Consider the following 24,912-nt stretch of genomic DNA (forward strand, 5'->3'; position numbering starts at 1 on the left):
ACAATAAGGAACAAGGGCAAGTGTGTGAACTGTATTAAGCAGGTACCCAAAAATGTTTATTCTTTTTCTGCTACCATAGATTAATACCAAAAAATCAACATTTAGAAAATATTACTTCTGCCAAGCTTGAAAAAGAATTATTTTCAACGATATAATGTTGAAAATATACTTTATATAAATATATGGAGAAAAATGTACTTTATATAAATATATGGAGAAAAATGCCTGGGCAAAGAAAACCAGAGTAATTAGCATTTTATAGGGAAGAAATATAAAGGCAACTAAACAGAATCAATAATTATTTTCCACTTTATTTTATTTTCATGATTCCATTATTTTCTCAGAAAATGCTGAGCTGGCATTAGAGTATCAGTGTTCATCATTCAGATCACAAATCAGATTCCTTTAAACACCACAACAAACCTCTACACTGGCAGGCTATCTAGTTGTGTAAATACTTATTTGTAATTCTTTTCTATTTACATTTAATAAAAGATTGTTGAATCCAAAAAGGGTAATTTTGCTATAGATAAATGAAATGCAGTGCCCACTTATGAGAAATATTGTGACAATACCTGAGTTATGTCACCATCCCCACCCTCCCGAAAGACGGAGTAAAGTCTAGAAATAAAATAATACAGCTACATTTGCTAAAATGAGAAGTGTAATGATTGCTGAAAGGAAATTTAAAGGTCACCTACTTAGACTGTGAGGTAATACATCCATTAAAACACCACCTCTCATAAAAAAAAATTTTTTTAAAGGTGATTCATTGTATGTATGGTTAAGTTCTTCAAGAGATTTTGAAATTGAAAACTTCAGAACATAATATAAATTCCATTCTCCATAGGATACTTCTCGCTATAAAACAATCATGTGGGAGAGGTGGCATGAGCCAGTCAGTTTTCCCTGTTCCTCTTCTGCTGCCAGGTAAGGGGCAAACGTGCCACACGCTGGGAACCAGACAGACAGCTCAGACTGACCGATGGCCCCTAGGGCCCAGCAATTCACTTATTTTAAAAATAAAACAATTCTTAATAAAAGGATGCATATCCGTCTGCTCTTTAGGACTGAGAGGGGATTTCTTAGATTTTTTTCCACATCCTAATGAGCATACATTACGGAAGTAAATCAATGCCAAGGCAAGGCACACATGTGGAAGTTGAGATAAACTTACGAAGTAGCCTGTTCCCAAACTGGAAGGAGCTGAACTCTGCAATAAAGCATAAAGACAAAGTGGAAAATCAGCAATGGTTTTTAACACGTTCCAATCCACACAGCTCATTACCAGCCCTTTGCAAGGCTTTTCATCACTACATCACACCACCAGTGAATGCTGCCCCTTGTCATCTGCTCCTGATACAAACACCGTGTTGCTTAATTTTCCCCTTTACATCTCTCAACAACTCAGAGATGCTAACGTGCTATTTACTGAATTCCAAGCTTCTGCGGTGGACGTAATTGCCAATTTATTTGACAGGCAGCTGGGTAATGAATTAATGATGGCATTTCGCCCTGCGCTGAGACTAAACAGACACACATCAGCCTGCCTCCCTGACTTGCTGACATTCAATGCCCTGGTCTCAAGCTACTCAGTTTTGTGGCCGCAAAGGGGCAGGCAAGAGGAAAAAGCCCAGACTGACTTGAAAATAAAAAGCCCAGTGGGTCTGGATGACTTTTCCAGTGCATGACCTACTTGCCAGTTTATTCCCTGAAGGCACCAGTTAGTACACACAGAGAGCTTTTCAAAAAGGAGACATTTTGTAAACATAATTAGTAGACTAAAATGCAAAGAATGTGTGGGTAAAGGAAAGCAGTAAAATGCACCATTTTTCTCAAGGTTGTAGGCTCCCATAGTCTGACACATGGAAACTAAAAAGCAGTAATTCTGAAAGGTATGTAAGGGCATCACTGCTTTGGGGAAGGAGACCATACAAAGAACTTGGTTTGTGTTTTAGACATACCTGTGATTCTTTCTTGTATGTTTGTTCCACCCAGCCCTCCCCCCGCAAAAAAAAAAAAAAAATCTCAGTACAAATTATTTCATTTTCTCCTGGCGGGTGTAGCTCAGTGGTGAGAGCATCGGCCCTAGCACTTAAGGGTCCTAGGTTGGATTCCAGGTCAAGGGCAGGTACCTCGGTTGCAGGTTAGATCCCCAGTGCCTGGGGCGCATGCAGGAGGTAACCAATCCATGTGTCTCTCTGACCTCTCTCTCTCTTTCTCTCTCTCTCTCTCTCTTTCCCTCCCTCCCTTACACTCTCACTAAAAAAAAAAAAAAAAAAAAAATCAATGGAAAAATATCCTAGGGTGAGGATTAACACCAAAAATATTTCTTTAATTTTTAGTATCCTCTATTTGAACAACAGAGGTCCCAAGTAAGCTTGAAACAAAAAGAATGCCAATGCTTAGTCTTCAGATCCCAGCTAAGGGTCCTCGCAGAAGCAAGGCCTTCTCCCTGACTAGCTTGGGTTGGGTGTTATGCCTTCCCTGGAGTGACCTGACTTCCACTCTGATGTATTAGTTGCTCCGTTCACCTGTAGTTCCTCCACCTATTTGTCCTGTGCCTGCACTGCAAACTATAGGTAGCAGGAATCATCTGGTTTACTCATAATTGCTTCCCCAGAGCTTAGCACAATGCCGATGCATTTTTAAAAAGTATTTGTTGAATTGATGTACATCTAAATGAAAGAATGTATTGTGTATGGCGGGAAATGATGAATTCAATATCTGCAAAAATACAGATGTGTTTCTTCTTAATCTTAAACTGTTTCTGAGAAGGAAATACAGTACTGTAAGTACAAAGAGCATTAGTATCAAACAAAGATAATATGCTCCAGGGCATTCCTAAGTGCAGCTCCCAAAGCCAAACTTTCTTCACCTCCGTGTTTCAGACAAGCTCAGGGGAAAAACAGATGGCAGATGTGTGATCTTGCACACTGGCCTTGCTTTAAAAAAATCCTGCTGCATTCTTGATCCCATAAATGGTACATAGGGAGATCCACAGTAGTCATGGAGACGGCTTCTACAGCAGTGATTAGCCATGTGACAGCATCACCTGCTTTTAGCACCCAGAGCCTTCCATAGAGCAGAGGAAAGGAAAAACCAGGTTAGGTCTCCACCAGCCTGGAGTCATGCCCCTGGAGGTAAATCATTTTAGGAAGAATTACTCAAAGAAAACATGGAATTTGTTTATTTCAGGGTTTGTTTTTTTTTTTTCTTCCTGCAAATATTATTTTATCCCAGAAGAAGTACCCCTCCAAACCCACCTCCCCACCCTCCCCCCCACACACACATATCATCTTATTGTATACCAAAGAAAATTACATACTTCAGGTCTCAGAAAGCTCTGTTATACTCATTTTGCATATATATTGTACATTACTCAGGGAGCTGGGTGGAGAAGAGGGCTTTGTTGTGCATATTTGTTCTGGCTATTGTTTATGCAGGTCTGACTGAATGAGGGAACAGTGGGTATCATTTCAATTTCTGATGTCAACATCAAATTACTTATTTAATTTCATGCCTGGCGAAGCATTGTATAGCTACACGCAGAATCATTTCACTTCATTTGTTATGCTGTGTTTTCATGGTGATTGGCTTGCCTTCCAACTGACAGCTTTAATTACGACATGAATTTGATTGCACTGCCGAGGAATTAACATAATGCAACAAAGCATTTAAGGACCCTGCCTTATAACAACCCTACCGCCCCCCCCCCCCTGCACACACAAACACGTCAGACACATAAACACAGATACTAGACCCTCGTGTACGTTACAGGTCCACTGGAGTTGCGGGGCTTGCTAGAAAGCATCCGAACCTTAGAATCAGAGGCTACCCACATTTTCCAACCCACTGTACTCACTTTTTCTTTAATAGGAAAAGATTTGTGGTATTAAGTTGTGATTTCTGGACCTGGCAGAAAACTTCATAGAAAAATTCTCCTGGGTTTAGTTTGCCAAATATCCATGATACTGACATTTCCTTCTCTCTTACGTCCTTCCCCACCATATTTTTCTTGGCCAACTGCCAGCTCCCTTCAATCATAGCTAAATGAATCTGAACAGAAACATCTCTGAAATACAGAGATTACTCCTTGTCCAGTTCTACTTTCCCAAGTATCTGACTATGGCTTTGTATTCAGTTTGACACCAACCCTTGTAGCTAAAAGGATCTCCACCATCAGATACAGGTGACAAGTTCTGAGACCAGCAATAGGGTAGGCGTCTGTTTCACTGACCACTGACAACACACATCACATCCCCAAGGCCTTGCTATCCAAAAGGCCCAGGAGAGTTTTGGTCATGTATGCCTAATATAAGTCTGTATCCAAATATAGCAGCAAATATTTGTTAGCAGTAACATTAGACCAACTCAGATATTCCATGAATACCATAAATCATGGGCAACAACAGATTATGCTACAAAAATGCAATGCTTATAAATGCCTTTTTATTTGAAAGGTGTTACATTAGTTATACATTTACAGATATGCATTTAGGGATTGGTACTGCTTTTTCATGTTAGAGAAGAGACAGACACCAAGACGTAAAGGCCTAACCCTGACCACTGAACCATTTGATGAAATAAATTGATTTCAACAATTTCTAATGAGAGGAGGGGTCTTCCATTTTTCTTACAAAATGTCCAAACTATACAGCAAAAATATCCATAAAATCCAGAAAAGCCTATGAATCAAACTGAGGCTTGAAAAGGGACATGTTTTTTAAAATGCAACAAACAAAGGCACACAACAGCATCTGAAATAAGAGCACCCATTCATGTTTAGGCAAATATTTCATTCGTTCATATTTCTTCGAGTGGCAGACTTGCCAATTCATTCATATTTTAAGTGCAGTAGGTAGAAATTAGAGGTACAGAGAGAATGAGAAAATAAGAGTAGGAGAAAGAGATTAGCAGTTTGCATGAGAAGACAAGAATATCAGAAAATGCCAGCTAGCTGACTGTGTGATATGCGATTTCTGGGCTTATTATATATAAGCCATCTCCTGTCTAACATGTTTTTCATTCTGCTGTGTTTTTTGTTTTGGGTTTTGGTTTTGTTTTGTTTTTTACCAATTTGACCACTGCTGCAGCTATCTCTGCAAATTACATACCTCGATCTCATTATGTTGCAAAGGAGATCTTTCTTACAAACACACTCTGTCTGGTTCAATCTCCAAGCTACCATGGGCTGCAGGAATTGTAATAGGATGCACAGTTGAAAGACATTTTCCAGGAGGGAGAATGTTGCTGCTGACATTCAAGTCTGCAAGTGGATATTCATTAAATGCTCATTCTACTCTTTCTTACTGCCCCCCACCTGACTTTCTCTCCATCTCTGTCACTAAGCTATCCTTGAAGCTACTCATTAAAGTCATGAAGTTAACATTTCTGTGTTAACAGCTTACCTACAACAAGGGATTTCAAAATTGATTATCCATCTAAAATAGATGTCCTCCATTCATTAGAGATCTACACAGAGAGGCCACAGCTACTATTACAGCTCCCTGTGTATGAAATGGATGTGTGCTCCACCCGGAGATGAGATGTGTGCTCTGACCCTAGGGCTAATTTAAATAGAATATTTAAAATTGTTCCAAATCACCAATTGTGTCTGACATTCCTGCCTACCCACCTCCATGTTAATGCTTTTCTCTCTTGGGAGTAAGAAGCATAAGGATCTTGGCCAAGTACATTGCTTGCAAAGGTCAGGAAACAAGTTCATTTATGGATTTCCTGTAGTGTTTTAGGAAACAATGACAATTAAAAGAACCTGAAATCTTAATCCTAAGAAATGTATCTTGGGGATACAATTACTAATAGCTGATAAAGACACAAAATAGTGTATTTGAATGGGGAAATGAGCTACTAGGAAAATTCAAGTAAAAATGTAAAAAGGACAACAACTTGAAAACAAGCATCAGGTATAATGAATATGGTCACTTCCACCTTCCATTTTCCAACCCTTGGCTATAGCCCATTCCAAGCTGTCACCAGCTCTCAACTATACTCAACAACCTTTTGGCTTTTTTTTTTTTTTTAATTTCATTCTTTATCTGCAGTTTTTCATATAAAAGCCAAAGCAAACATTTTATAAGTAACAATTATAACACTCCTTTTAATATCTTCCAGAGGCTTTTAAAATAATAAATCATATTGGCTGAACAGTGTCCCCTTGATTGTGAGGGTTAATTTTACCGAGGCTACTGGCTATCATGATATTTGGTCAAACTATTCTGGGTGTCACAGTGAGGATGTTTTTGGATAAGCTTAACATTTAAATAGAAAGACTGAATAAAGCATACTGCCCCCTCCCTAATGTGTGTGGTCTTTATATTTTATTGATTTTTTTTTTTTTTTTTTTTTTTTTACAGAGAGGAAGGGAGAGGGATAGAGAGCTAGAAACATCGATGAGAGAGAAACATCGACCAGGTGCCTCCTGCGCACCTCCTACCGGGGATGTGCCCGCAACCAATGTACAGGCCCTTGACCGGAATCGAACCTGGGAGCTTTCAGTCCGCAGACCAACGCTCTAGCCACTGAGCCAAACCGGTTTCGACTAATGTGTGTGGTCTTTAGTTTAATAAAACAAACAAACAAAAATCATCCTCAGAATAGGAGGGAATTCCCTCTGTCTGACTGTCCTCTAGCTGTAACAACAGTGTTTTCCTGCTTTCAGGCACAAACTGGAAGAAACACTGACTCTTCCTGGGTCTCAAGCACTTCAGCCTTTGGACCGGAACTAACCATCAGCTCTCCTGGGTCTCCAGCTTGCCCACTGCAGATCTTGAGATTGTCAGCCTCCATCATTGTTTATGTCCATACATACTATTAGCTCTGTTTCTACTGAGAGCCCTGACTGATAGCATGACCTTGTTTAGAAATAGCGTCTTTAAAAGATGAAGTCACACTGGATTAAGGTGGGCCCTAAATCCAATGACTGCTGGTCCTCTAGAAGAGGGAAAGGCACACAAAGCTACAGATAGAACAGAAGGCCATGTGAAGACAGAGGCAGACACTGGGCTGATGGAGTTAAAAGCCAGGAATACCGAGGACCGGCAGAGCCACCAGCAGCTAGAGAGGAAGGAAAGGATTCTTCTCTAAAGGCTTCAGCTGGGATCACAGACCTGCAGACACCTTAGTTTTGGACTTCTTACCCTGAAAACTATGAGATAATCTATTTCTTTTGTTTTAAACCACTCACTTTGTGGTCACTCATTACAGCAGCCCTTCAAACTAATGTAATACCTAGCCTCCTTATCATAAGCTCGGAGGGGAAACAGAATATCAGCAGTCCTTCACAGGTCAGGATTGGATTCTCTTCTTAAATACAAAGACACTCACTGCTGGTGTAGCCAGGATCTGTTTCTCCCCTAACAGTGGAGGGTAAGTATGGGATCAGCTCCTGTGTTTGTTCACCACACTCGAGCCAACCAGCCTTTTTCCCTCAAACATGTCACGCTCGCTTTGACTTAGGGCCTTGAGCGTGCTGTTCTTATTGCCTCGTGTGCTTTTCCTTCAGACCTTCACAAGGCTGCTCAGGGTTTTCTTCATTCAGGCTTCAGCTCAATGTCACCTACACAGAAAGGACTGATCCAATCTCCCTAGTTAAAACAGCAACATGCATCTTTCCACCTTTCATCACTGATTTGTTTACCTCATTAAAAGTATTATATCAGAAATAATTGTATTGTTTGCTCATAGGCATGGTTTTGCCTCCCTCAATAGAATGGAAACTTCACAAGGGCAGTGACTTCATCTTGTTCACCACTCAGCCTCAAGTGCCCAGAATTATATCTGTCACCTAAAAGGTACCGATAAAGATTTCTGGACAATCAAAACACTGACAGTTCTAAGAAAACACACACATATATGGTATAGGAAAGGAAAAGGCATAAATAAACTTTTAGGGGGAAAATATGGCACAAATAAAAATAAGAGAGAAAAGGAGAAACAAAATATCAAAAATCCTTCAAAGGTCTGGATTAGATATTTTTCCTAAACTACAAAGACGCTCATTGATGGTATTGCCTGTTCTGTTTCTTCCTCACAGTGGCTAGCAAAACTTCCATAAAGGTTTGGGGAGGGGGTAGGAAGAAGAAAGGATAGGCTAGATGCTTGCATTGATGGATGAAATATGGCATGGTGGGGCAGATAAGTCAATAAAACCCCCAAAACTGGGAAGAAACCAAAGAAATAATCAACTGTGATCAGGGTAAATGGACTAAAAGACTACACTAGAGAACTGTTTAGCACAAGACTTATGAGAATTCAGTCCCTTTTCACTATTCTCTGGAATGTTTCAATTCCTTCAAAGTTTTGAACACTTAGAAAGTATTAAATATATTTCTGTTCTCGAAGCACTCAGTCAAAAGATCTCAATGACTGTGTAATACTATGCTCTTGTCCACTGACCTAATGTGGCTTTCATTTCTCTGCTCTATGATGAAATTGTGACTACTAACTAATCCTGTATAAACTTCCAGTGTCAATAAGATCTTATATTTAAAAAGAAAATCTCAGCCCTAGCTGGTTTGGCTCAGAGGATAGAGCGTCGGCCTGCAGACTGAAGGGTTCCAGGTTCGGTTCTAGTCAAGGGCACATGCCTGGGTTGCTGGCTCGATCCCCAGTGGGGGGCGTGCAGGAGGCAGCCAATCAATGATTCTCTCTCATCATTGATGTTTCTATCTCTCTCTCCCCTCTCCCTTCCTCTCTGAAATCAATAAAAATATATAAAAAAGGAAAATCTCAGAAGAACAGCTCCTTGAGTATTAAGTATTGTTGTTAACAACATAGGTAAGAATACTGTTATAGTTTTATTATTTTAATTTATAGTGCTATCACAAAATTAATGAAATATAAACACACAAAGAAATATTTTTATCCACTCATACTCATAGTAAAGACTGAGTGAATTGACATTATTCAATATTAAAAGGGGAGGAAAATATCTATAATTAAGATATTAAGAGTACTATGTTAATAATTACACTTTGTTTATTCCACTTAATTCTTGTAAGAATTCAATGTTACATGCATCAACTATCACCCTAAATCTCACAAACTTTCTTGAGAGGTGTAGGAAGGTGGCTGATTTTTGTGGCTGTCCACCTTCGCTGATGGAGAAGTAGATGGGAGATTTTTATAGGAATGACTCAATGTGCTCCAATGGTCTCCAACCTTTCATGCTTATGAACACTTCCCAGTAGAAAGTTTTGAGCACATTCCTAAAATGTTTGTAAGTTATAGAAACAAACTACTCCATGTTTATTAAATTGGGTATTAGCAAAGTTTAATTTCGTTTTCAGACAAAAAATAAATATGCACTAACACTTAATACACTAATCATCTTATACACCATAATGAAGAAACTGCTTTGGAGCATAAAAAAGAAGAAGACAAGAGGTAATGGGATCTGCTCCTATTATACATCCTAACTCTGCTTCTTCTTGAAACTCAGGGACAGAATTGCTGTCTTCTTAAGAGTATAACCTCACTATGTTAATGTTCCTGTGTTGGTATCAATAATAAAATTTCCCACCTACTTGATCTATTTTACAAGAAAGTTTCCAAGTGTTGCTCTCAGGGGCAAAGAGGGGTTAAGAATCCTGTTAAACGACATGCTGGGGAAGAGAGCCAGAGTGTCCAAAGAGGGCCAGGTGGTGCTGGGAAGTGGTAAAGGGGAATCAGGCCCCTTAGTGGGGAGGAGGATGGAGAGCTGACAGATCCTTCAAGAAGCATGGTGTGTTCTCACAAGGGCTTCTCCCCCAGAAACAGACAGTGCTACACCAGGGAGATGACATCATTTAACTATGGGCTATTTGTAATTTCTTCACCCACGAGATTGGTAATAATCCCTTTTTGCGATTTTATTTCTGTTGGAAGGGGTGACTAATAAACCAATTACTTGGCAAGAGAAGGAACTGAATTTCCTGACTGTTTCTAAGGTGACAAATACTCCCTCCTACCTTATATTTTGTTAAAACACATTTTAGGTCAAACTAGAAAATGGAATGACACTGTAACACAAGGCTCAACCATGTGTACATGAAGAAAGGGTGCACTTATACTTGGATATACAAAGTGATATGAAGTGAAGTGTTGGGAATGAGACTTTACCCAAGGGATGTAAGGTTTGGTGGTTTTGTTTGATTTCTTTTTAAATACTTACATCGCTGAGTCTTTCCCGAGAGCTGCTCCTGTGGAATCCTTTGGATTCTCCACTGGCGCTTTCACTGTCACTGTCCCTGCAGCTGTTCTGTCCTGGCTTGAGCTAAAGACAAAAGAAAAGAGAAACAAGAAAAGAGTCAGTGTTCTCCCCTCACAGGATCGTTGCTTCGCCCCTGTCTGTAAGCCTCCTCAGAAGTGAATAACTTTAAATCTTGATCTTAAACATTCTTCTCAGTTTCTGAATACTGTCAGAGAGAGAAACACAGAAGGTAGGATAAGCAAAACATTTATCAGATAAAGGAGTGAGCAAGCCTCAAATAAACACTTGAAAAGTCTAACAAAGGTCCATAAATCTTAGAAAGTAATCTTCCCTCAAAATTTTCCTCTGTTTCATTGTGATTATTGGTCAAAAATAAAAAGACCCTGAATAAGCTAAAGCCAGATTACACCAACTATAATTTCACACCTTATTTCTTCTGTCCTCTTCTAATAAATAACAGAACAGAAGAAAAACCAAGGCTTTCTTATCCTAGGAGAAAATGATGAGATGCTGGGTGTTATCCTTAACCACTGGGAAGACACTTAATCCTGTTTGTTGAGACAACATTCTGGAGGTCTCCTGCTCGATATTTAAAAGTCCCAGATTAAGACATACAGTTTAAGTAAATTAAGCCAGTACTCATTCAACAAATTGGTATTAAGTCCACAACTGGGCCTGGTAGTAAGCATTAGAGATATGGTGATGAACAAACAAACAAAAAAGTCTCTACACCAGGCGTCCTCAAACTACGGCCCGCGGGCCACATGCGGGTGTTTCTGCCGTTTTGTTTTTTTACTTCAAAATAAGGTATGTGCAGTGTGCATAGGAATTTGTTCATAGTTTTTTTTTTAAACTATAGTCCAGCCCTCCAACGGTCTGAGGGACAGTGAACTGGCCCCCTGTTTAAAAAGTTTGAGGACCCGTGCTACACATTTATGCAGCTCTTGTTTTCCAATAAATGAGTCACACACATTTGGAAGATCAGTCTGTCTATGATGTCATCACCAACCAAATTTGCAGCAATCACAAGCAACTTGATGAAGGTTACAAGACAGCCCCTTTACAATGTGCTCAACCTAGCCAATGAAAGAAAGTGCAAGACATCATACCTAATAAAATGGTAATATGCAAATTACCATCACTCCGCTACGCCCACGATTGGGCCGTTGGGAGTCTGGGGGTGGGACTCGGGGTGGCCAATTGGGCTGACTCACGAGTCCCCGCCCCCCGTTCCTCCTGCCGTCCCCAATGGCCAGCGCTGCGGGAGGACCCATGTGGCCAGCGGAAGGCACCAGTGGCAGAACTCGGGGTGGCTGATTGCGTGGCTGCCCGCACCGGTTTTCCGCCAGCACCAGTTTTCCTCTGGCCACCCGCCAATTGGAGTGCCTCCCGCCAGTGCGATCGGCCACCCAGAGTTCCTACACCGGCGGCGCTGGAGGAACTCAGGGTGGCCGATCCGGGAGGCGCTCCGATTGGCGGGTGGCCAGAGGAAATGGCGTTGGAGGAACTCCAATCGCGCTGGCAGCCAGAGGAAACAGCACTGGAGGAACTCAGGGTGGCCGATCACGCTGGAGGCCAGAGGAAACGGTGCTCCGATCAGCGGGTGGCCAAAGGAAAACTGGTGCTGGCGGAAAACTGGTGCCAGCAGCCAGGTGAAGGAAGGTCTTTAGCACGAAACTTCGTGCAACTGGCTTCTAGTGTAAGTATAACAACACAAGAAATTACTTGCTAAATGAAAACCAAAAATTAGCCAGTGACCTCCCGAGGAAATTGATTTTTGAAGCCTTGGATTCTGAAAGAAGATTGAGATAATTTGGCTGAGAGGATGGAAGACAATCCTGATGGGAGAAAGGCAGAAAGCAAAGGCAGGGAAAGCGACTTGCTAGGAAATGATTAGGGTCTTCTCAGAAACAGAATGAGAAGAAATATTTGGGGAGAAAATAGAAAGAAATCTTAGAGAGGGGTGCATGGACCAGAACATGGATAGTCTCAATCAAAGCAAAACTCCCATTTTTCTGGGAAGGAGGGAACTTCTGAGAGCAGAACAGATAACAGGTAGCATAATGTTTACCTGCATGTTTTCATATGGCTCTGGGCCAAGGGGCAATATGAACAAGATTAATGGAGAATAAATCTCTATTACATTTCTATATCTTTAATATGCTTCTTTAAAGACTGAAGTACAGATCCACTTTTAAAAACATATGTTTTATTGATTTTTAGAGAGAGAGGAAGGGAGAGAGATAGATAGAAACATCAATGAGAAAGAAACATCTATCGGCTACCTCCTGCACAACCCCCTATTTGGGATTGAGCCTGCAACCTGGGCATGTGCCCTGACCAAAATTCACTGGTGACCTCTTGGTTCATGGGTCGATGCTCAACCACTGAGCCACACCAGCAGGGCCAGACACCACTTTTGATCCTAACACCTAATTAGGTATTTCCAGATCACCACTATGTAGAGCATTCTTTATAGCTTTCAAACTTTCTACAAATCCACTCTTAAAAAAAATCCTCACCCAGGACATGTTTTTTTTTCATTGATTCTAGAGAGAGAGAAAGGGAGAGAGAGAGAGAGAAACTCAATGTGAGATAGAAACATCAATCAGCTGCCTCACACATGGGCCCCAACCAGGGATTGAACCTGCAACCTGGGTATGTGCCCTGACTGGGAATTGAACCTGCAAACCTTTGGTGCATGGGACAATGCTCTAATCACCGAGCAATTCCAGCCAGGGCTCTACAAATCCATTTTTATTATTTCCTTCTAAACATCATTCTCCAGAAGTCTTCTCTAATGGAACCCCAAAAGTGATGCTAATTCTACTTTGTATCCTCCTCAGCTTTTAAGTTTCATTTCCTCCTAAGTTACTGCTAAACTTGCTAATTCTCGGTTAATCCAGATATAAGCTCTATGAGCCTTATTACTATGGAATAAAAGTTCAGAATATTGTCATTCTATTCAAGTATTCATTTTTATACTTATAATAAAAGGAGATTTTATCTAAAATGAACATCACTTCTCTTACTTTCTTGAACATGTCATGTCCATTCTGCTCTCCATTTTTTCACACTAGATTTCCTCCTTCTGTCATGCTCATCCTCACATACTTTGTCCCTTTCAGGTCAAGATTTTTTTAAAAGCTCATAGATAGTATATCCTTCATCATGGTCTTTGAAGAAATCTTACCTTATAAATTCATTTTTTAATATATGCCCTCACAGTTAGTTAGCCTAACTTCACACTAATAAAAGAGAAATATGCAAATTGACCATACCCCTGCAATGCCCACCAGCCAATCAGAAGTATGCAAATTAACCCAACAAAGATGGTGGGTTAATTTGCATATGCAGGTGCGGAGCAGCTGGACAGGGCGGGACGCCTGCTTTGAAGGAAAGGGCGGGGGACAGAGGGAGCTACAGGAGTGGCGCTAGGGAAGACGGAAGGTGGGGGCCAGAGCAAAGACTTGGGTCTCGGGAGCTGGAGGAAAACTGGTGCCTGCAGCCAGGGGAAGGAAGGCCTATTGCACGAATCTTGGTGCAACGGGCCTCTAGTTCTACCATATATTTTCAAATTTAAAGCAGACTGCTATTAAATAAGTTTGCACTGATGATAAAATCTGTATGTGGAGAGGCCCCTTATGTGGGTCACGACCTGAGAACCGCTAGCAGAGTCGCCTAAGACCATCGGAAAACACAGATAATTACATTACGATTCATTAACAGTAGCGAAATTGCAGTTATGAAGTAGCAACGAAAATAATTTTATGGTTGGGGGTCACCACAACATGAGGAACTGTATTAAAGGGTCGCGGCATTAGAAAGGTTGAGAACCACTGCTATAGAATATATTTTAAATACATCTTTAGTACTTGGCTGCATTCACAAAGAAAGAACTCTTATAAGGTGATATCTGATCAAGAGATGTTTATAAAAACTCAGTTCCCCAACTAAGATGAAAAATAAAGATCCAAGGAATAGAGTATCAGGGTGTGAAGACTTTTCCTAATATCTAACTGGCTTAGCAAAATGTGGACTTTGCATATAGATCTTTTCCATGTTTTTGCATGGAAGGAAAATGATACAAGGCCCAACAAGAGACTCCAGTGGACTTGACATAAATTATCTGACTAAATGTTGATCTGGGCGAAGGGCAAAACTCAAGAAAGACTGAGATGAAGCAGTTTGCTAGTCTTCCCTGTGCCCTGCCAGCAAAAGCACTTCAGTGAATTTTCTTGGGAGAGTCTTACATAAAATCCACCCCCACTCTACCCCTTTCTCCTCCAAAGCCAGGCTCAAGTTTAAAGGAAACTTAGGATTTTAAACTGTCAGACAGCTCAATATTTCAAAGAAATGGACTGACTACAGTAAGTACTAAAGCTAAACCACACAATTTCAGGCAAAAGAAGTATTTATTCTTAAGCCCATGAATACATTGAAAACTGGCATTTTACCCACATCCACTGGATCATTTGGGGTAGCATAACTAACTCAAAAGTTGTAATCCTTCACCTGAAATTCCCAGCTATTTCCTACAACCAAGAGACATTACAAAGGCCGGGTGCTGGCTTAAACATTTAAAGACCTAAGAAAAATCAATCTGCTTACATTGATTTGTCCTAGCATTCATGGCGGCTCTGTTATAAGAAAGCGTTTGCTCTAACTGATGCAATGAGTTTTCTTACTATCAGCCTATAAATACTTCAGCACCCCGTTTATTTAAAAATTACTGTAATTCACTCTTTAGTTCCAGAACTTTCTTCCCATCAGAGAAGTATATATTTCAGTCACCAGTATTACAACAAACAAGACAAAATGAAAGGACACTAATGTCTGGCATGAGTGGCAGTAATTATATCGATAAGATTAATATCTTTTATAAAATGTAAGAAGCCATTTCGTTTTTCATTAGATTTCACTGTCAACAATATATTCTCCACACTCTGAAACTGTGATCTCGTTACAGACTTAACTGTTATTAATGGCTAATTAGGAAAATAACGACCCATGGTTTTATCACTGCTAATGAACATATAACAAAGTCTCATCTCCCTGGACTGAGTGAAAGGTAGAGCAATTCTGCACACATCTGCCAAGATTTGTGAGCCGGGCTATGATCATTCTTTTCAGATTGAGTATGGAGAGTTCCAACAAGATGCTAGCTGCTCAGCAGGTGTCATTAACCCTTCAAGCAAAATTTATAGGAGAATAAAGTATGTAGAGAAGATATCTATGCCTGGAACTCCTGAGGAATGATGTAAATTATGCAGTGTAATACAGAAGATCATCCAATTATGCAGTGCAATGCAGAAGAGCATTCCACAGTTTTGGTTCCTCAAAACAGCATAAATCCTATCTCAGACTGTTGAGTTCTCCTATAAGGATCTAAATAAATTCTTTACAAGGTTTTTAAAATGTGTCAATAAGCACAGAATTTTCTCTCATTCAAAGAAATTTTGAAATACACCTTCATTACAACAGTAAGAATTTAATCTCATATTTTTTCCCCAAAAAATAATTGTCAACTATGGGAAGGGTTTAATAGATTGGGTGGCATCTGTACTATTTTATTCCTTAGGCTTTAAAAAGTATTTCAGATGAGATCTAGAGAACCATTAACTCAAGAACTTAACGATAGCTCGGCTGGCATGGCTGAGTGATTGAGGGTCCACCTATGAACCAGGAGTTCACATTTCAATTCCAGGTCAGGGCACATGCCCAGGTTGCGGGCTCGATCTCCAGTGTGGGGCATGCAGGAGGCAGCTGATCAATGATTCTCTCTCATCATTGATGTTTCTATCTCTCTCTTCCTCTCCCTTCCTCTTTGAAATAAATATGAACATTTTTAAAAATGAAAATTATAAACATGTAAGTAAAATAATTTACAGGACCTATAAAATCTGTGCTAGAGGTTAACTCACGTATTTTCCATTAAATGAAAAATAACATAAATAAATAACCTAATTATAGAAATTAAAAGAACATAAAAAATAAGGGAAAAAAACAATAGCGAAAAGTAAATGAAGATTATAAAAATATAAATAACGTAATGAATTGAAAATGAAAATATTGTACAATTAATAAAGTAGAGTAAAACTGGGAGCAAAACCTACAAAGAGAGAGACCTCGTACAAACCTAAGAATAAAAAGAGTTAAAAAGCAACACCAAACATGAAAATAACATATCATTATATAATAATGTGATAATATAACAAGACACACTTATATATAAAATATAATAGGCTCAATTCTAAATTATAGCAGTAAACATTATTCTTTGGTACTGTCAAAATAATAATCAAATAGTTTAAAATTTTAAACAAAATTTAACAAAATTTGATTCAGAGCATGTAAAAAATATGCAAAGCTAATCTATGCCCAAATCTGATAACAAAAAAGGGAAATATGGAATAATATTCTTAATTAAAAGAACTGCTAAAATATGATGGCAAAGTTCTGAAATTGGAGTATGATGATGGTTGCACAACTCTTAAATTTACTAAAATTCATTAAATTGTACATTTACACTGAATGGATTTTATGGGATGTAACTTAAATTTCAATAAAGCAGTTTATTTTTAAAAAGCAATAGATCCCATCAGTTTAATTTCTTCAAGTCAACAGTGCCATATAAAACCTACTCATAGGGTAAACAGGGGCAAGTATCTTGAGGGCCTCCTTAGGATCCTGCCTAACACAGTGAGTTTACAAAGGTAAGAAAAGGAATTGCCTCTAGATCCATGTATCATAAAATGACTCCAATGATATTCAGAAACTTTTATGAATGTAATAAAAGATAAGAGTTCAAAAATATGCCTGGACTATGGGAGTATAATTTATCTGTGTGAGCGATGTTCCCAAATAAATGCTTAAAGAATTGCACAGATAATATCTTGAAGACTGTCATAAGTTTGAAAAATGCAAAGGACTGAAGCACTTCCACTTGTCAATCACCTACATATTATTCAAGATTTAAAGATGTTCAGTGGACTTCATAGCAGTAGGAAAAACTGAAAGTTAGTAAACTAAAGAGGAAATAAGCCAAAATCAATCTAATTACATAGCCTCAAACATAAACAAGAAGCAATTAAGACAATCAAGAACAATCTGACCAACTTTGATATCTTTCCAATAGACAAACTCAACCCAGATAACAAAACTTACTGTTTTACAGCTTATCAAGAGAATCTAAACTCTTCTATGAGATAGCCAAGCTGCTATTATGATACTATTTCTTCATAACTTAATAAGGTGAAGGGAAGAGAGTGCAAATGTAAAAAGCAATGCTTGATGTAGAACTAAACTTCTCTATCTACAACTTGGGGATGATTTCTATATTAAATTATGTTGACAAAAGGTTTAATAACATACCTGACTTTTGATTTTCTACCAAAAAAAATAAACTATAGGGGGGAAACTCTAAGGGGAAAAGAATGTACAAGAATGGGATAAAAGAGAAAAGCCTGAAAGAACAGAAGGTGCTTGACGTTCCTTGGGTTTGTTCTAGGATAGATCTGTTTTCAAATAGGCTCACAAATTCACACACAATAGACATATGGAATGCACAATAAGTTTGACATCTTCTAACCTTCTGATAATGATAATTTGATTATTAAAAGGAAACTATGAGACAGTATTATTTGGGTAGAGAGGATAAATATACAAAAATAACAAATACACAAACCTCAGTTTTATAGTTTTCTATAAACAAAATCCATTTTCAAACTTTTTAATGGCCTGGCATTCTTTAAAATAACCATCACCCTCAAACCTAAAATGCTTTATGTCCTTTATTTTCCCCATTCTACCATGAAAACATAGTCATCTGAAGTGTAAGGAAGGAAACGACAGCATTTAACCTTAATTGCTTCCTTACTCCACATACATATGAATTTTAATTGGGGAGGGGGGCAATGGACACAATTCAGACCATAGCATTTAACCTGTATATCACTAAACTTATTACCAACTGGTGACAATTCCATACTAGGTTACATTACTTCCAGGAAAACAGAAATAAATGGGTTTAGCAAGCACTATTCAACTTTTTTGAAAAGCCACAGACATCCTAGGTGGGATGGGTCCCAAAAATGCATTTCTAGCATATTTGATATCCCTATTATAAACTGCATTGTGCCCACCCAAAATTCGTATATAGAAACCCTAACTTCCATTTCTTCAGAATGTGACTTTTCTTGAAGATGAGACTTTAAAAAGGTAATTAAGTTGAAATGAGTCCATTACAGTGGGCCCTGGCCCTAATCCAAGCTGACTTGTCCTATATAATAAAACCCTAATATGCAAATTGATAGAATGGCAGAATGACCAGTTGCTATGATGTTCACTGACCACCAGGGGCAGATGCTCAATGCAGGAGCTGCCCTCTGGTGGTCAGTGCACTCCCACAGGGGGAGGACCACTCAGCTAGGAGCCAGGCTCAAGGCTGTCGAGCGCAGTGGCAGTGGCGAGAGCCTCTCCTGCCTCCGCGGCAGCGCTAAGAACAGCGAGCAGAGCTGTAAGGATCAGTGAGCAGGTGGGCAGTAAGAAGCAAGGGGTCCCAGATGGTGAGAGGGCACAGGCTGGACTGAGGGTCCCCTCCAGTGCATGAATTTTGTGCACCGGGCCTCTAGTGTCCATATAAGAAGAAATTGAGACAAAGGGAGAGACACCAAAAATACACATGCACAGAGAAAAGGCCACATGAGGACACAATGAGAAGGCAGCCAACTATAAGACAAGGAGAGAGGCCCTAGAAGAAAACAAATCTGCCAACACCTTGGTTTAAGACCTATAGTTTCTAGAACTAATAGAAAATAAATTTGTTTCCTAAGCCACCAGCTCTGTGGTATTTTGTTACAGCAACCCTAGGAAACGAATAATCCTTTTATTTAGGGTACAAACATCCTGGCTATTATTGGTCCCAACTTAGAAGAGAACATAATGAATCAAGACAAAACAAAGAAACCCAGCTACCTTTCCATTTCTTTCATTCCCTTCACACACACACACACACACACACACACACACACTCACACACAGAGTCTGGAAAATATTTTATTCAGCATCTCTAATTCTTCTCTACAGTCTCTGTTCAACCTGGTCCCAGGAGACTGTTGTCCCACTGCCATGAAATTGCTCTGTCAAACTCAACAATAAGCTATCAAAAGCATTTGCAGAGCTCAGGGTAAGAAACCCACAAACTTATGTCTAAATAGTTATAAGTTGTAAATCAAACTAATATAGTGTTGAAAAATATGTCATCCTCTGACCTTGCTTAAATAAATGTTCACAATGACAATGAAGACCAGGTTTTACTTTAGAATTCTGTATTCCTTGAAGTTCATTGATGGAATGTGCCCGTGCAGAAGATCTGGGCCCTAGCCTATACGGTTCTCTCCTCACGTATAGTTCTGTCCCATATCTCAAGAAGCCTCACCTGCACATGGGGTAATCTTCCACCCAACCTCCAGGCTTCATCCACAGCACCCGTTTTACCCAACTCCCACTGGCAGTGCCCCGATTCAGCTTAGATATATATATAGCTGTGGTGCAGTCTCTCAGGATGATGAAGTTAGGAAACATGCTAAAAGCCAGATTGAGAATAATTGGGCTAGGAATTCTGAAATCTCTGATAACCAGTAGAAGGGGAGTAGTAAGCTCCAAGTGGGCACATGTCCTTGGCTCTTTGAATTCTTCCATCTGCAAAGGGGCATCGCTTAAGGGGGCCATCGTAGGATCCAAGGCAGAAGGCCCTCTGCCTGGCTTTAAAGGCAGTAGCAATCATTAACAACCTCCAAATGGTAGACACAGTGGTCACTGCCAGTCGCACTGAGCTGATCCATCTAACACAAGTGGTCAGTCTGTCAGTCTTGAAGCATTTGCTTCACTCCTGCTCTTCCTCTGATCTCTCTGGCTACTCCTATCAGTCTCCTGATGAGTCCACCATGTCCTTCAAACTCTTAGGTTCCTCAGGGCTCAGTCCCTGGTCCTCTTCTTTTTTCTATCTATACTTACTACCCTTAATAATCTCATCCCGTTTCATTCTTTTAAATAATATCTATGTGCTGATGATGCCTAATTTATATATTTAGTCCCAATCCCCTCCCAAAATTCCAGTCCTTTAAATGCAGCTTCATTTTCTAATTTCACATCAGATGTCTAATGGGCATCACAAACATAAATTGACTAAAGAAATATTCTTGATGATTCCACTTGTTCTTAATAGCAACTTTATCTTTTCAATTGCTTACACACACACAAAAAAAAAATCTTCTTTCCTTCTAGTTACCACCCTGCTCAAAGCTACCCTTATCTCTTGCCTGGGTTATGACAATACCTTCCTGTCTGATCTGCCTGCTTGTGTTCCTGCCCTCTACCACCACGCATCTCTCCCATGGCCTAGAGTGCTCCTGTAATACAGTAAGTCAATTAATGCCCTATTCTTCTCATATCTTCCAGAGACTTCTATCGCCATCAGAGCAAAGACGAAGGTTTTTAGAATGATCTAACAAGGTAGCCCCCACTCTATTTGGTTCCCCTGTTATTTCGCTGGCCTCGTTTTCTACTCCTCTCTGCCTTGTTCACTCCATCACAATTTCATTGACCTTATCAATGTTTCTTGAATAATGCAGATATGCTCTCACCTTAGAGCCTCTGCTGAAATGTTTAGCCCCCAGAAGGCACAGGCTCACTATCTCCCTTCTTTAGATTTTTATTTAATGTCACTTTCTCAGTGAGGACTTCCTTGATCATCCTGTTTGCAATTGTAACCCTGCCTCTACTTGCCACCTTCTAATAGATATCTTACTTCTTTTAATTGTTCCCTGTCTTGTCCAAACTCCTGCTCCTCAATGACATCACAACTAGATAAGGTACATGAGAACCAGGGTTTTTATCAATTTTGCTCACTGTTATATCTGAAGAATCTAAAACAGTGCCTAGAATTTATTAGATGCTCAGTAAGTATTTTAAATTAATCAGCATGCATTAACTTTTATGGTCTACAACATGTAAGTCAGTCTTTAAAATGTCCCACAGAATGGGGCTACTAGATCATAAAAACCTAGTCTTCTAGGATTGGCCAATGGAAAAGCTCAAAAGCCAAGTGGTAATATGAAGAGTGGCATGTACACTAGTGAACCTGTGGTCCATTACATTACTTATTCTTCAAAACGTGCTATTGCTAATTTTCTTCTTGAAACAGTAATCATATGTAATTTAACACATTTTAGATAGGTATAGGAATATAAAATGAAAAATGGCATATAATTAGTTTAATAAATCTTCCTCCTGGCATTTGCAAATATTAAAAGTACTTGTTCAGCAAAAGGTCAAAAACCACTAGCAAGAGATGTTAATAGCTCTCTTCGTATTATACATGCTTACTGATGAGACTGCCAATTTTAAATAATTTGGATAATATGAAACATTTAAAAATCCTATGTATTTTGCCTTTTAAAAATATTTTCTTATTTAAAAAAATTAATCTAGCAAAAACCTTCTGACACATCGCACACCAAGGCAGAGACGTTTAAACACATGTACTACCTATCACTAATTAATTATTAACAACAACATTTATAAAAGAAACCAAATTGGCACTCGTTGGTTTGGCTCAGTAGATAGAGTGTCAGCCTGAGGACTGAAAGGTCTTGAGTTCGATTCCAGTCAAGGGCAAATGCCCGGGTTGTAGGCTTGATCCCCAGTGTGGAGTGTGTGGGAGGCAGCCAATCAATGATTCTCTTTCATCATTGATGTTTCTATCTCTCCCTCTCTGAAATCAATAAAAATATTTTTTTAAAAAGAAACCAATAGAAGTAAATATATCCTCCCAAGTACATTTTTAAATGAGAAGGAACTTTCTAGGAGATGGGTGGTATAAGCTTGTTTTGTAAAACAGCAAATACTGGTTTGTATGACCTCGGGTATGTGCGCACTCCACTGAAGAGGAGCACTACCGAATTAATTCTATAGTTACACCGAGTGGTTTTAGTATCATTCCAGCAAAATTACCACATCCTACACTGTCATGCATTGATTATTTGCATTATCTTCCTGTCCTCTGAGGAGCCTGAATCAGAAACTCAGGCTTTACAATAAACTTAACTAGTTTGTTAGAGCAGGTGATTTTCACTCGGCTCCAGAAAATTTAGTTATGAAGCCTCTCCCATTTTAACCTGGGCAAAATAGACTTAGGGAGTGGGATAATCCACCTTTGAAAGAAGGGCAGGTGGGGAAAGACAGCTTGCACAGAAAACCATAAATTTCCCAATTATCAAAAATTCTTAGTCTAAACACATGACATTACTCCAAGATGCAGAAAGATTCAAACACAGAGTTTCCAATTCTTGGCATGATTTTGCTGATTTTCATAAATTAATAATAATAACAATAACAATAACATAACCTGACAATGTTTTCTAACTAAACTCAGAGATGAGAAGACCTGTTGGAAACATAAATTGGGATCCCATGCAAAAGTAGACTAGGTCCTCCATTGTAGATCTATACATCTGGCAATTAACTAGAGATAAGATGACAGCTGAGATTTTCACTTTGAAGGTAAGAATTTAAACACACTGATCTCTGTCAACACAGAGGCAAAGGCTAGTAAATGAAGGGTTTGTGCCTGGCTCTTTCTCAGTGGCACCCAAAATACCATGGCACCCAAAATATCTCATTGACTCCTTGTACCCAAGAAAGCAAGCAATGAGTAAGCCTAATATACAAAACAAATAAGCAATCGTTATGTTATATCTAAGAATCACAAAAACTTGGCAAATTAAATTGCATTTCCCAATATTTAAGTGGAGAAACCAATGCTGAAAAAGACTAATCTGAGAAAAGTCACAAAAGGTAGAGAGGCAGACAGGATGTAGCCCTCGGTCGTTATACAGAGCTAGTGAGTCCAGTAAAAGAATGTTTCCTTAGAATTTAAAATTAGACTTTTCCTTCATCACTCCAAATGTCTAAATTCTGTCTTGATATTGAATATAAAATAATCAGTAGGTTATAAGGGTGGACTCACAGTTTAAATCAACTATTAAACCAGCTCTATGATCATTCTCATCATATCTTAAAAAGAAGAGTCAACTAATCCTACTTTTAAAAATGTGAAAAACAATATGCAGAAAATATGCACAGCATGTAGGGGAAAAAAGCTTCAGTTATTGGAGACATTGGTGTGTTTTCAAATTATTTTTCACTTTCACATTCCAAATTCCCTAAACTCTGAACAGATCAAAGTTATACAGATTATCCCTCAAAAAAAAAAAAAAAAAAAAAAGACAAGAATCACAAATTAATAACTATTTAAGCATTCTGTTTCATCATGATAACAAACAGATGGTTTTAATATTCTGGAGGCTAATTCCTGAACAATTAAAAACACAGCAAGACATTAACATCTAATGAAACATTTTAACTACCAGTATATGCATCTGCCATTAATTCCCACACAGTAAGGTCTTGGATCTCCTCAATCTGTTCTTTATTAAGGAAAGTTTTTCCACTCTGAATTTAGTGAAGTAGAGAATTAACAACTGTTTTCAATCAGCAATCAGCAGGATATTTCGCCAATGTATACTGAAACCATTTTCACTATCAGACTTAAATTTATTCTTATGATGGCTTTGATGTACACACATTTACAATTTAAGAGCAGATCCAATTTTCTCCTTAGGTGTTTCCCCCCCAAAACCCATGCCACATTAGCCCTTTGGTATACAACAGAAATTATCATTGAGCTGTTAGTTAAAAAGGTGTGAGTGTTTGTTTAATAAGGCAGCTAACTTGACTCAGATTGGCAAAAATATCCTAGACTGTAGTTTCTACCACTGTAGCAACATGTAAAGGCAACAATCACAAGAACTGTGGGGGACAATAGATATATCACATTCTCACATCTGGCAGGTTAAGGCAGGATGACCAGTTACCAGGAAGCTTTCATTTTTATGATGGTAACAATGCTGTACACATGTCTTTGCTGTTCCATTATTTTCTAACTAGTAGCCCTGCGCACGAATCCATGCGCCAATAGCTCGCTGCCGCCTTCCAGTAGCTCTCTGCCAGCTGCTCCGCCCTCCTGTAGCACCCCCAGGCTCCCTCTTATAGCTTGCTGCCCTGCCCCCTCCTGTAGCTCTCTGCAGCCTGCTTATAGCTCGCTGCCCCACCCTCCTGCTGATCCGTGATCCAGTCATTACTCAGTCAGTCGTTATGCTTCATGGAGTAACGACCATTTGCATATTACATCTTTATTGTATAGGATAATTGTACATAATTCGTCTAATTAAATCTCCACATAAATCTTCTGAGGTAAGTAAAGTAAATTGTAATGTGTTCCCTTTACAGAAACTAAAATTCAGAGATAAATAACCCAACCCAAAACACCAAGAGGGGGGTGGTGAGATAAGCTAGAACATGATCCCTGGTCCCCTGCTGAATGCTCTCTTCACCACCCTTGAGGCAGTGACTACACTTTTCTGTGCTTTGCTGCAAGTTCCTATCACAACCTCTGAGGTGCACATAATTATTCCCAATTTAAGGCTAAGCAAGTTAACCCAAGGTTAAACAGATAGAAAGATGTGAACCTAGAATTCACAGCAAGGCGTTTAGTCCCAGAGTCCTTGTTATTCTAGGCAAATAGCAATTCTAACGTTGTGATTTGGTGACAAAATATATTTTGTGTAAGCAATTAG

At 39.1% G+C, this 24,912-nt stretch overlaps 1 protein-coding gene across 1 annotated transcript in view; it reads right to left on the minus strand.

The window, feature by feature from the left end:
- Positions 1-298: 298 nt before the first annotated feature.
- LOC129148813 (autism susceptibility gene 2 protein-like) overlaps positions 299-24,912 on the minus strand; it is a 523,371-nt gene continuing 498,757 nt past the window's right edge. The window contains exons 3-4 of the mRNA XM_054714820.1: positions 10,175-10,276; positions 299-1,213 (exon numbers count right to left, since the gene is read on the minus strand). Of these exons, the coding sequence (XP_054570795.1) occupies positions 974-1,213; positions 10,175-10,276 (342 nt within the window). The 3' untranslated portion in view covers positions 299-973. The remainder of the gene's footprint in view (positions 1,214-10,174; positions 10,277-24,912) is intronic.

The sequence above is a fragment of the Eptesicus fuscus genome, chromosome 4 (assembly GCF_027574615.1).
Source record: "Eptesicus fuscus isolate TK198812 chromosome 4, DD_ASM_mEF_20220401, whole genome shotgun sequence".
NCBI classification, from domain to species: Eukaryota; Metazoa; Chordata; class Mammalia; order Chiroptera; family Vespertilionidae; genus Eptesicus; species Eptesicus fuscus.